The 14,511-nt window shown below is 36.0% G+C and overlaps 1 protein-coding gene across 7 annotated transcripts in view; it reads right to left on the reverse strand.

Moving 5' to 3' along the window:
- The window catches only part of TENM1 (teneurin transmembrane protein 1), a 796,092-nt gene that overhangs the window by 309,543 nt on the left and 472,038 nt on the right, over positions 1 to 14,511 (reverse strand). For all 7 annotated transcript variants that reach the window (XM_072744131.1, XM_072744132.1, XM_072744133.1 and 4 more), the window contains one exon: positions 3,039 to 3,277. In XM_072744131.1, the coding sequence (XP_072600232.1) occupies positions 3,039 to 3,277 (239 nt within the window). The remainder of the gene's footprint in view (positions 1 to 3,038; positions 3,278 to 14,511) is intronic.

Consider the following 14,511-nt stretch of genomic DNA (forward strand, 5'->3'; position numbering starts at 1 on the left):
ATATTTTGAAATGTAATACTTTCTTTATTTTAACCACAGAAAGCCATTTAGAAATAATCTTGTATGTTAGTTACAGTTCTTATGTGACATCTTTCACCTGCATACCTACTGATGAATTTGTACTCTGCCCTCCTGAGGTGGTTAACAATATGTCACCGACGGGGTAAATCGAGGAAGCAATTTTAACGGACTTATCCAAAGTCACAGAATATCAAGTTCATGACAGAACTTGGAAAAAAGTTACGGTGTTTGCCATTAACATCTCATTTAGAACCCATTCAACCTACTGATATATAGCATTTAGCCTGATATTTCTACATCTACACAAATCTCACAGTAAATGATTTCAATGGATATCTCTCACCGAACAATAAAGCTTATTTGCACATACCTTACAATGGATGACCTGGTAAATGTAATTCACTTTGTAATTTAATAAGGAAAAAATTGTCTGGTTGATTTATTTAGTAGACCAAGAAGTCAGAGAGCTGTGGAGTTTCCTGCAGGGCTAGAGTGCCGGGTAGCAAGATCTAGGGCCGAAGAGCATGTGTTCTGGAGTCAGTCTACTCTGGCTTAAAGCTAAGAATCCCTACTTCTCAGTGATATGCACTCTTAATTTCAGTATGACCTCTATAGGAACTATCTTTGCCATGCCTCAGTTTACTCATTTCTATACTATATATAATACTGATACCTGCCCGTAAGAATTGTTGTCAGAATTAAATGAGCTAATACAAGCAAAATGCTTAGCATTAGTCAGATTTTTTAAAAAAAGATTTTATTTATTTATTTGAAAGAGAGAAGGAGAGAGTGAGAGAGAGCAAAAAGCAGGGGGAGTGGCAGAGGCAGAGGAGAAGCAGACTCCCTGCTGAGCAGGGAGCCCTATGTGAGGTCCATCCCAGGACCCTGGAGTCATGATCTGAGCAGAAAGCAGATGCTTAATCAACTGAGCCACACAGGTGGCCCAGCCATTAGTCGTTTTTGTCGACAAGTTTTCCTGATAGGATTGCTATGTGCCACTGAACTTGGCGCTTGGATACAGCTATGAACAAAATGGTTAATTCTGAGAACCACTGAGTTTTAATAGTGAATAATAGTTATAAAGAGAATGAAGATAACAATAACAGGAATAATATTTAACATTTATAGTATACTTACTATGTTTTGGGTACTATTCCAAGTTCTTTATATTAACTCATTTAATTCTCATAACAACTCTACGTTATAGTCCCATTTAACATATGAGGAAATGGAGGCCTTAAAAGGTTAGATAATTTCCCCCAGGTAGCATGCCTAATAAGGGGCAGAGGTCTAAAAATCTATGTTCATAACAACCACATCATATTGCCTTACTCTCCTGTCTAAATCATATGCCAATGTTCACCCTACAAAAAAGGCCAAACTTTTAAATGACTGAAATGTTCTATTTTTACTTATAAAATGAATATATAAACTAATTAAACAAGGCTTAGAGTACGTAATATAATTTTTGATACCAGAGTGGCCATTATAATAAATTTAAGTGGGAACATAGGCCTAAACATCATATAAACCTATTAATAAAGAGCTTGCTATTATGTAGCTTTGTTTATACCGGGACTTAAGTCTTTTATATAAAACATTATCTCTCTATATGGTAAAAGTTAGCAGAAGAATTATTCCTTGTTTTGAATGATTCCATATCAAAACTGTATTTGTATTGCAGTACTTTCTCAGGCCCTACCTTTGTTCCTTCAGCATTATTTATCATTAGAGGCTCTTACAAACCAAATAAACATACATGTTGTGTTATCCTAAAATGTCTGAGATGAAAGACATATTTTCGATATTATAGGTAATGTTATCCACATTTAATAGAAGCATTGTTCAAATGTATTCAGATTGTACAATAAAAATATAAAAGAGATAATCATGAACACCAATATAGGCTATGATCCTATACTGTTGACATTATCAGTGACTTCCCTACAAAATAAATCTATTAACTTAGCATCCCCTATCCTATGACTCCCATAAAACTGGTTATGGAAACTTTCTTGTTGTTCATAATTTGAATAAATCAGAATACACTAAAGTTCCCTTATTATTTATAATTATAAGAACATTTAAATCAGTTTTAATCTATTTCTCAGAATCATATTCATTGTATCTTCATGGGTGATTCTGCTTCAATTAGGAAACAGGGTTAAATCTGAAAAGAAGTTACAAGTGCCATATCTGGATAGAATTTTTTTTCTACCATGATATTCTATTCATTCTAGAATAGTGCTTCCACAAAGTACATGTTTCTTAAGTTAATTTACATTTTAGACTGCAGAACCACTCGAGCAAGGAAATTAATGTTCAGTCAAAATAAAATGCCATCCAGAAAAATCAATACAATTTGCTATCAAGTGAGGGTGACTTTAATCAGAGTGACTCCAGAACAATATTTTTCTTTAATGTGTGTAAAGAGTGCTTCACAACTGTTTTCTCCTTTACCTCCCCAAACATAGTATCCATACAATTACACAGCCATTTACCTTGTAAAAAAAAAAAAAAAAATATATATATATATACATATATATATTATATTTTAAAATCCCAGTATAAAACTGAATTCTTGGGGAGAAATTATACACTGGATTTTCTGATAGCTTCCAAATAACTACTACTTTAATGAAATTGCTACCTGAAAATCCGGTAGTAGTATTATTGTTTAACTATAATTTAAGAAGCTATTGTAGATTGGTACTTATGACTTCTAATGAGAAAACCATAACAACCTTTTAATTGAAGGGAAAATGGTTAACTACAGTAATTGCAATCAATAAGACTGCGTTGGTAGTAAAAATATTTCTTCTCAAAGAGCATTCCTTACTCTCTTTAGCAGTATTTAAGGTTACGAAGTGAAAAAAAAAAACTTCATTAGGAATTTATAATACTAAGCCTCGGTTCAAATTTTAGGTCCCAGAGTTAAGACAGAACCGCCACCCCCCCACCAGAAGCAAAACAAGACTTTGATTAAGAAGACAACAGGCATGGAATAAAGGGCTTACCGATCACATAGGCTAGTAACAAGGCCAAAGTCACGGTGATTGCAGTGGCACTCAAGGCTGTGCACTTCCAGTTGCAGCACCTGTAAGGTTTGTTAAAGGTAAAGGCAGGTCTGGAAAAGGTGCTCCGAGGAAGCGGCCGTGGAGGCGGCGAGTACACGGTGTTGGATGTCAGAGGGTAGTTCTGGCTGGCCGCACTGAAGATAGCTGAGGAACCAGATCCATGTTTAAACAGGAAATGCCTGCGAAAAGGACACCAAGGTTCGAGCTATAAAAACCAAAGCCAGTTGGTACAAAAAACACATATCCCACTTATTTCCAACAATCTCACTTTGATGAAGCTCAGGAAAACTGGCAGAGTCTCAGCAAAATTTTCCTATACCTAAGGTTCAACTCCAAATTACCTTTGATGGCCTCCTTTTGTTTTCTCACTCAGGCCTCCAGGAGGCAGAAAGAGGTCTTATGTTCCCTAGCTTGCTGGCTAGTGAGTTGTGCACACTCTTGTGTGGTGACATTCCACCTTTGATGTTATTCGCTACAGGCTCCTTTTTCGTTAAATATGACACTCGAGCATTGATTCAAAAACAGAAACGAGAGAAGTATCATCAAGCATTTTTAAAATCTGAATGGCCTAGAAACCACTGTTTTTATTTAGAGATTCACTTTCACAGACATATTTTCAAGCAATATTCTATTATAAAAGTTGTCAAACACATAGTCAAGTTGAAATAATTTTATATAAACACACATATAGTTGGTAAATACAAACTAGACACTACAGGTAACACACCACCACTATACTAAGTTCATCACATATTTCTCCATCTTTCTATTCCTGTCTTGGTCCATCACTCCATCTTAGTTTTCAAGCATTTCAAAGTAAATTGCATATATCACTATACTTCCCTTCATACATACAGTTCAACTTGCATGTTCTCTAGAGTTCAATACTTTTTTATAGATTTTTAAATGTAAAATTTATACATGATGAGTTGAACTCTCTTAGATTCCACATATAAGTGGTATCATACTGTATTTGTCTTTCTCTGTCTGGCATATCTCCCTTAGCATAATGCCCTCAAGATCCACCCATGAACTCATAAAAACAGAGAACAGAATAGCACTAACCAGGGCCTGAGAGGCCAGAGAATAGGAGAAATGTTTAAGGGTATAAACTTGCAACTAGTAGATAAGTAAGTTCTGAAGATCTAATGTACAGTATAGTCATTATAGACAACAGTATGGTATTATAATCTTCAAGCTTGCTAATAGAGATCTTATTCCCACCACAAAAAAGAAATGATAATTATGTGACATCGTAAAGGTGTTAACTAATGCTACAATGGCAATCATATTGTCATATATAAATGTATCAAATCAACATTGTACACCTTAAATTTATGCAATGTTATATATATGTATATTTCAATAAAAATTATACATGATGAAATGCACAAATTTGAATATACATTTACTGAGATTTGACAAATGTAATCATCTGTGCAACATAAACCCTTATCAAGATACAGAACATTCCCATAACCCCAGGAAGGTTCCTCCTGCCTAAGTAAATCCCTACCCCACTTGCCCCAGGTTACCGGGATTTAGCATTTTTTTTCTACCATGCATTAGTTTTGCCTGTTCTAGAATTTCATGCTGTTGTCATGTTTGAATCACTATAGTAGGATGATTATTGATTGCTCATGACTATTGTAATATGGATAGTTCCTAAACAGTACTGATTTATCAACATGGAGGGACCCACCAAAACCAAATACATTAAAGTATGCTTTTGTGCATATGCTTTACACTCCTGAGTGCTATGTGCCACGCATTGTGTTGAAAAAATAATCTTAGCTAGTTTTTACTCATATGAACTGGATATATTATTATTCTCATTGTGCATTTAAGGAAACAGATGCCTAAAGACATTTAAAAAACTTGTTTACATTCTCCTAGTATGTGAATGACAGAGCGAGAATAGGAACCCGGGTCCCTCTGGGTCCAAAATCCTTAATCTTAGCCTCTCTACAGTGCCGCCTGTAGCAGTAAAATGAACTGCTAAGCAAGACACATTCTGGTGCTACATTTTAATGTAATACAACACAAAGCCCTTTCACTAAATAGAGAGCCAACGTCACCTTGTCACATACAACCAAATGTATAAATCATTAAGACTATTTTAAGGCTGATTTCCAACTTCCACATTTAAAGAACAAAAGCATATGTGTTTAAAGGAAAAACCAACTGTCTAACCTGCCAGTTAGTGAAAAATCTCCACATTAGAGAATTTTGCTTTATTATCATGAGGGTAAAGGTTATTTAAAGGACAGGGTTGCTGAGAGTAGTACACATTCACAAGCCTTTCCAGAGGGCGATTTGGCATTAGTATCAGAAGACTTCAAATATGCATATCCTTTGCCGAATAATTATGCCTACAGAAATTTATCCTTAGGAAATGATGTGTCTGACTATTTATAACAAGTAGTTCATTGCAGTGTTACGTTTAATAGCACAAAATAAACACCCAAGTGCTCAATAATAGGTACATGGTTAACTAAATTATTTTATGAATGCATAGTAGAATACTATACAACCATTACAAATTGTACTGTAAAATACTATCTATTCACCAGGAAGTGTTTAAAGATATCACCAAGTGAAGAAAGGTAGGCTTCAGAATAGTATGGGCAATAGATTTTTAAAGATTTTTTAAAGATTTTATTTAGTTATTTATTTGAGAGAGAGAGTGTGTACAGAAGGAAAGGGAGAAGCCAACTCCCTGTTGAGCAGGGGCCCTATCCCAGGACCCTGAGATCATGACTGACCTGAGCCAATTGCAGACACTTAACTGACTGAACCATGCAAGTGCACCAGGATACAATTTTTAAAATAAAAAAATATATATGGTCATGGAAAAATAGTAACTTGTGCTATCTTTGATATAGTAGGGTTTTTTTTTTTTTTTTGAAATTTTCTGCCTTGAGCTTCTATTGCTTTTGTAACAAGTATAAAAAAGATGGGAGGTGGGACAATTGAAAAAAATGCACTGCTTAACATCAACTGCATGCACAGTGGTTCTATTTAGGTGAACATGATCTACTGAATACCTAAAAGGCCAGGCACCAAGGTACTTTATGTGCAGCAGTTTGCTTCTCATACATCTGGGAGGTTGATACTATTATTCCAATCTTATAGATGATAACACAGAGACCAAAAGAGGTTTTTAGTTAGGAATAAAGTGGGAATCAGAGTGGTTATCATGATAATGGTAATAAGAGGTTAACATTCATTAAGTGCTTACTTGTGTCGGACATAGTCCTAAATAATGAATAACTATTATACCATTTAACCTTCACAACAAATAAGTATCTGAAATAAATATCTCCCCTGAAATAAGTATCTCCATTTACAGATCAGAAAGCCAACGCACAGAGAGGTTAAGTTGTTCGTGGTTGCACAGCTAGTACTTGGGGAAGGTGAGTTTCAGACATAAGTAGGCTGGGTCTGGAGCCACTGCTCATAACCTCTACACTACAGGGCACTGCACTAGGGTGATGCAGGTAGTGGACGCATGAAGATAGGAATGCAGACCTGGTTAGGGCACAGAAGAAGCATGTGGGTAATACTGAACTGAGCCACTTTTACCGTTTCCCTTGGCAACAGTGACCAACATGAAAATGATGGCTATAGAATCACAGAGTTGGAAGGGATCTCCATAATTATCTAACAGCCCAACACTCTGATTTTGCAGTTAGGGAAACTGAGGCCCAGAAAATGAAATGGACTACCTGAAAGTAACAGCAGTACTTAATGACATAAATGAACTTGGAATCAGGAACTTCCAAAATAGTGTCTTTCCACTGCCCTAGTCAACCTGCCTGTCAGTCGTCACCGAACTACTACCTGGTTCTAATCTCCTGGGTTAACTGGTCCAGGCTAAACAAACACAATCCATTCAAGCAGTCCTACATAATACCATGTGTATTCTTCTGTATGGCACATGTTCTTATAGTAAGTTTGAGAGACCATCTTAACTATTTTGGATGAATGGGGAAGCATTACAGTGAAGCTACCCTTTCTTTATTAAGAAGGTAAAGGAGGGGATCCCTGGGTGGCTCAGCGGTTTGGCACCTGCCTTGGGCCCAGGGCGTGATCCTGGAGTCCCAGTCGGGCTCCCTGCATGGAGCCTGCTTCTCCCTCTGCCTGTGTCTCTGCCTCTCTCTCTCTCTCTGTGTCTTTCATGAATAAATAAATAAAATCTTAAAAAAAGAAGGTAAAGGAGTTATTGCTACTTCTAAAGGCACCTAACGTATCCTCAGAATGAAGAAACAGCATATAGTAGAAATAAGAATAAATACACTGAAAAAAGGACTCACAGTGTTATGCTCCTTCCATTAAATTGTACTTGCTCTTTAGTCCCTGAAACAGTCTTTTCCATTCACAAGGAGGTAAATTTCTTCCTTACAGTCTGGTTAGCTCTCACAGCCTACATTCTCCCCTTTGGATATTTAACTTACTAGGGAGCAAGACATGTAGCACTTTATAGACAGCAGAGTGGCGTAGTCTTTTCATCTCCTCACCACTACCTAGTGGTTACTCTGGAGGTGACAAAATGTCACTTATGTATATCCAGTCCTGCAGTGACACCCTGATATGTTCCTGTGGGATAAAAGGGAAACCCAGCAGTATGGGACGCTTTTTTCCCCCAGTGATTGGAGATAAAATCTTCGATCCTTTCATATTTATGAAGGAGAACAATTGGATTTTCGAGACAATGTAAGTGGCTCCATATGTTGGATATTGATTTGGTTTGGTATATCATTAAGGGCGAGAAGAAAGACAAAGAAAGACAGAGAATTGTTGGCTATTATGATGGCAATTACAAGCAATAATCAATATCCCCGAGCACTGTAATTTCATTGTGATATACACCAAAGGATTTCCAAATGCAGTTTCATAAGTAAAATATTACAGCATAATGAATAAATTCAGCAGTCGCAGCAGAGCAACATTTAAACTAATTCATATTTGAGTGGAATCCAAATCACAGTCCTCAGTGAGGGTAGATAATAAAATGAGTTCATATACTAGGTTCCTGTTTTCTTATTAACAAGCTGAGATTAAGATTCTATGCTCAAGTGATCTATACTTTGATGTGCATCATGAAAAACAGCACTGCAAATGCTATGTATTGTCAAAGGCTTTGCAGGCCATTGTTGGAAAGTGAAACTACTGCCTAAATGTGTTTTCATAGTCCCTGAAAAAAGTAGGAGCATAAAGACAAATGCGCAGTGCTAGACTTCAGCTATGTGCTCATAAAATCAGATCATCTGTCTAAGCACATTGCTTTTCCCTGGGGACCTGAGGATATACTAAAATGTTGCTATCAATTTCATACAATTGGGTTTTTTGCACAGAGAAAATGATAAAAATGCAGTTCAAGAGTTTATGTGTAAGTAGTACTCTCCTTTGCATCTGTTTTAATATTCAAGTTCAAATTTAAAAAGGAAAAGCAAGATATTGCCAAAAGGAAATGGGCATATAAGGAAATTGAAAAAAAAATATCTTGAAGACTGATGAGACCCAGTGGTGGTAAGTGGGAATATAATAAATGCTCCTGTAAGGATTTAAAAATCATCTATAAAAAAAGGGAAAATGTACTCTCTCTTTTCAAACCCCTCTTGCTACATAATTCTGAGGGTATCTGTTAGCACTAAATAATGTGATTTAATGTAGCACTTAAAATTCTATAGGAAATAGACAGAAATCTACAGCTTTCTAACAACAGATGCATAAATAACCAATGAATTTTTTTCTTTTACATCTTGTAAACATGCTTATGAGACGAATATCTAAACCTGTATTCCCTTAGCTATAAGCATTTGACTCATTTTTATACCCAGAAGAAGACATTCAACTTATTTCCAGTTCACAGCTGAGGGTGATTTAAAAAAATAAAATAAAACTGAAGACTGCAATGAGAAAGCCTTGAGTCAAAATTATTATGACCAAGTCACATTCAGATAGAATGGTGGCATTTAGGCATTTATTCTTTTTCAAAAATTATTAAATGCGTTTTTAATAGTTTGATTAAAAAACCAACAAAATATAAAATCCACCATCTTATTTATTTTTATTTTTCGTTTTTAGTGGGCTCCACACCCACCATAGGGCTTGAACTCATGACCTTGAGATCAAGAGTTGCATGCTCTACCGACTGAGCCAACCTGGTGCACCACTCCTAGCTATTTTTAAGGATACAATTCAGTAGTGTTTATTCACATTGTTCTGAAACAGATCTCCAGAAATTTTTTCATCTTGCAAATATGAAACTCTATACCCATTAAACAATCTCCTTCCCCCCCTTCCCTCAGGCCCTGGGAAACACCACATTACTTTCTCTTTCTATGAATTGGACTAGTTTATATACCTCATATATGTGGAATCATATAGTAGTTGTCTTTTTGTAGTTTATTTCACTCAGCATAGAGTCCCAAAGGTACCTCATGTGTAGCATAGGACAGGTTTTTTTTCCTTTTCAAGGCTGAATAATATTGTTATATGTATATACCACACTTTCTTTATCCATTCATCTATCCACTTATATTTGGGCTGCTTCCACTTCTTAGCTATTGTGAATAATGCTGCTATGAACATGGGTGTGCAAATATGTCTTTAGATCCTGTTTTCAATTCTTTTGAGCATATGCCCAAAAGTGGGATTGTTGGATCATACAACACGTCTATTTTTGATTTTTTTGAGAGATCTCCATACCATTTTCCATAGCAGTTGCACCATTTTACAATCCCATCAATAGTGCACAGGGGCTCCATTTTCTGTGCATCTTTGCTAACACCTGTTACTTCCTCTTTTTTGATAGTTGCCATCCTAATGGGTGTGAAGTGACATTTCATTGTGCTTTTGGTTTGCATTCCTCTGCTGACTGGTGATGCGGAGTATCTTTTCATAGGCTTGTTGGTTGTTTTTATATCATCTTTGGAGAAATGTTTATTTGTAGGTGTTTATTCTTATGCCTCCAAAATTTTTTTTAAATGCCATTCTGATTTTCTTCTCTGACAAGAATACCCAGTGTTATTTTGCAGAAAAGTGTGGTTACTAGTCAAGGTTATCAACCTCAACATCTCTAGTTTGTCTTTTGTAGCCATTCCTGATACTCCTTTTTTAGGATAAATACTTCCCCAAAGAGTGTTTATCCATACTCTTCTTGAAACTCAATGGAATTACCAGCGTGGACAACATCCTGGGGTAACAAATTGTATTTCTCCACTAATAGCTACATAAAAGGATTTCATTTTACTTGCTCAAAGGTTCTTTCTTCCAAATTTTAAGCCACCCTGCCCATATATCCCCTCCAAATATTACATGCTAAGTATTTATTAAAAATATAAACTCTATCCATGTTGTTCATAATTTTTAGGAGCTTTTTTTCTTTTTAAAGAGTATTAGGATACTTATCTAAGCCTTAATTTTTCTAGGCTTAAGCATTGGTTCTATAATTTATACTTGAATGGCAATACTCTATGGTCTAAACTGGTAGCTAATGAGAGAGCTTTTAAAAAAATCGTTTTGTGGCTATTATTCTCACTCTTTTTTTAATAAAGATTTTATTTATGTATTCATGAGAGACAGAGAGAGAGAGAGAGAGAGAGAGAGAGAGAGGCAGAGACATAGGCAGAGGGAGAAGCAGGCTCCATGCAGGGAGCCCAATGTGGGACTGACTTGATCCTGGCACTCCAGGATCACGCCTTGGGCCAAAAGCAGGCACTAAACCGCTGAGCCACCCAGGGATCCCTATGCTCACTCTTCTTATCAGAATATCCACCCTGCCTGTATTATATATTCCTTGAGAGCAGGGACTAAGTCTTAATTTCTAGGTATGTTGTCTCATACTTCAAAGGTACTCAATGAATATATATTGATTTGTGTAATGCCTTTCCTTCTTCTGAAAGGTTCTTGATTCACTGTGCAGAATGAATGAGGCTTGGGAACTCTAAAATAAGTTTCACTTGTGAGCAAATATCTCTTGGTTTATTGAATGTAAAAGGACAACTATAAGGTTTCATTTTGTTTTCACATAATCTAAAAGAAACAAGTCAAAGAAATAGTTGATTCATATTTCATCTCTTTTTGTAAGACATTTGGGTAATGAAAGAATTATTGTTAATAAAAATACTAATAATTAAAAATAATTGCTGCTAATAATAATGGCAACAGCAATGACTATATACTAAACCACATCTATGTGCTAGGCACTCTGGTGAAATACTTTGTGCTTCTTTCTCATTGAATCCTCACAATAACTGTATTAAGGAAGATGATATTATCCATATTTTATAGTTTAGGAGGCTGCGTGCGAATCAGCTATTAATGTCAAATAAATTTCCCAAGGTCACACAACTGATGAGTGACAGAGCTGGGGATCTATTTCAGTTTTGTTGATTACTAGACATAAGCTACATGAGAGTAGGAATCTCTGTCTTGTTTATGGCTGTATCCTCAGCATCTAGAACAGTACCTAGCAAATAGAAGGTGCTCAATAAATATTTTTAAATTCATACACAAACAATAAAATCCATTTACTTTACCACTGTGCACACATTAATTCATGATATCACTGATATCACTCATAATGTTAATCACTAAGATAACAAAATCTTCTTAATTCACATGATTATGTGGCATTTTCAAAGTGAGTATACATAAGTTTAATATTCCACTGAAGATGTTTTTATGGAAATATTTGTTTCAACTCTTAAAATTGCAGAAATGACAAAGTGGTATCAGAAAGGTACAGAGTGAGCTAATGAGCTAATTGCCATGTCTCCCCTATTAGAGTATAAGAGATATCAGAACATCTTTCACGTAATAGTGTATTGGACTTTCCTATATAAATTAAACATTTCTATAACAGGATATGCAGAGATAAGCTGGAGGTAGGTGTACTGGCACCGATACATAAAAGCTGGAGAAAGAAAATATTACATATTCTGTTTGATCAAGTTGCTTTAGTAGACCCCGAAGTAAATTAAACAATCATCCTCTATTTTATAATAATGCCCTTTCAAGACATATTCTCATTCTCATTTTCCAAGTTAGATTCATGCTCTGTAGGTGTAACTTTAATTTAAAAAATTATTATTAAAAAACTCTACACTGGTTGAGGGGTAAATATCAAATTAATATTTTCTATTAATGTAAATGTTCCTATATTAAAAGGCTCAGACCAATACATAAAAATTATTTACTTAGATCTGTAAGCTTTACCAATTTTTCATTTTCTTTATACTTAATAATAATTTAGTTCCTAAGGTATGCTGTGAACACTGTAATCTCTCTTCAAACTAGAAAAAATTTAGAAAGCTATTGGTGGGTGAGATTTTCAATCCTTTGATGATTGTATACATCATTTCCACAAAGGAACAGTGGAATGCTGCGCCAGAGTTTTCAATAGTTCATCTCCCAACAGGGACCATTTTAAATGGGAATAAACATGTGACCCAGGCAGAATTTATGGGTCCATGTTTAAAATTAAACCAGATCCCAAATTTTCTTTGTAAAGAAATTAAATTATATTTCTCTTTACAAAAACTGAAAGTCCATTTCTAACTGTACTTATCAGAGCAACCTGCTGGTTTTATAGAATTGGTTTCACTGGTTACTTGGCTTATTTATATTTCTTTTTAGAGAAGTGGGTAGTGGGCAGAGTATTATGTATTTGTTTTTTTAATATATATTTTTAAAGATTTTATTTATTTATTCATGAGAGACACGGAGATGGGGAGAGAGAGAGAGAGAGAGAGAGAGAGGCAGAGACACAGGCAGAGGGAGAAGCAGGCTCCATGCAGGGAGCCTAATGTGGGACTTGATCCTGGGTCTCCAGGATCATGCCCTGGGCTGAAGGCAGTGCTAAACCACTGAGCCACCCGGGCTGCCCTAGTATTATATATTTGGATTACTTTTTTATTCATCCTCATTTTCTACAGATATGCATCTTTCTCATTTATTTTATGAGCCAGTCGACATGGCATACATTTCTGCATGATTTGTTTTAGTTGAATTGTAATCTACTAGCAAAGACACTTGATTTTAAAGAAAGAGTGTTTCAGGGGTGCCTGGGTGGCTCAGTTGGTTAAAGTGTCTGCCTTTAGCTCAGATCATGATCCTAGGGTCCTGGGATCAAGCCCTGCATCAGGCTCCCTGCTCAGTGGGGGGCCTGCATTTCCCTTTCCCTCTGCCATTCCTCCCACTTGTGCTCTCTGGCTCTCTTATCTCTCTGTCAAATAAATAAGTAAAATCATTTTAAAAAGAGAGAGTTTCAAAATACTTACAAAGGAGTACAATAAGGAGAGAACCTAAACATTTCCCAGTAAGCTCTTCAGGTTGAAAATATAGATTATCATTCTAATACACCTTTTGAAGGGTGTTGATCAATATTTGCCTTACAGTAGCTTTCACTGGTTTGTAAGTCTTACTCATACATGTACATTAAAGGCAAAAATGCTTAATAAGATCATAAAGTAAGAAATGCCACTCCAATCAGTCCTTTAACCTATCCAGTCTAACATTTCTGAGGAACTGACTGACAAAAGGCATGGCTGTCCTGTGAAATAGCAACCTCAAAATCAAAGAAGTGGTCTGAGGCAGAAGCTATCTGTTCCTCACCAGCATTCATGTTCTCCTTTTTCCTGGGCACTCAGACTACATTTTCCAGTCACCATTTCCATGGTCATGTGACTGAGTTCTGGCTAATGCAAAGTGTGAGTGAAAATGATGTTTGACACTTCCAATCTTCTCCTGTAAAAACTTCCTACCTAGGATCCTCAATTTCCTTACTCATCCACTACAAGAGCAGACTCAAATATGGAAGGAGCCTAGTATATTTATTCCATGGAATATTACGAAGTTATATTAAGAATTTCAAACCACAGGAGCATACTATGCTGATCACTGTCTCTCAGCAGAGCCTGGACAGAGCACCCTTATCCATGATTGCCCCAATCCCACTCTGGATTGCCTGCAGCCATAGTTAATTGGAGCAGAATCGAACAGTGAACCTTGGAGACAATCATATTCTCTACCTCTCTCAGAAATCTAGACACAGAAACCCACTCATCTAGGGAGCCAAGATGCAAAGTCATATTGAGCCAGAGCTGGAGTTACAACATGATGGGGGAACAGATAAACAAATCCTACTGAAAATGAAGCCTGAGAAGAGAGAATATGTGCAGAAAGAAATAGTGATGAAACATCACGTGGTTCCAGAAAGCAATAGAACAATGGAGAAAGGTCCATCTCTCTTTAGAGAGTACTCACTGCCCTTTTCTTTCCCTGTGAGATTATCTTGTATCATTTTTAAACCTAATTTTTACTTAATTTAGTTTTGAAGCATTTCTGTTCCCATTAATCAAATAATTTTTAAGGCAATAAACAATTTTCCATGTTGGGGGAAAAA

This window comes from Vulpes vulpes, chromosome X (assembly GCF_048418805.1).
Source record: "Vulpes vulpes isolate BD-2025 chromosome X, VulVul3, whole genome shotgun sequence".
Lineage (NCBI taxonomy): Eukaryota > Metazoa > Chordata > Mammalia > Carnivora > Canidae > Vulpes > Vulpes vulpes.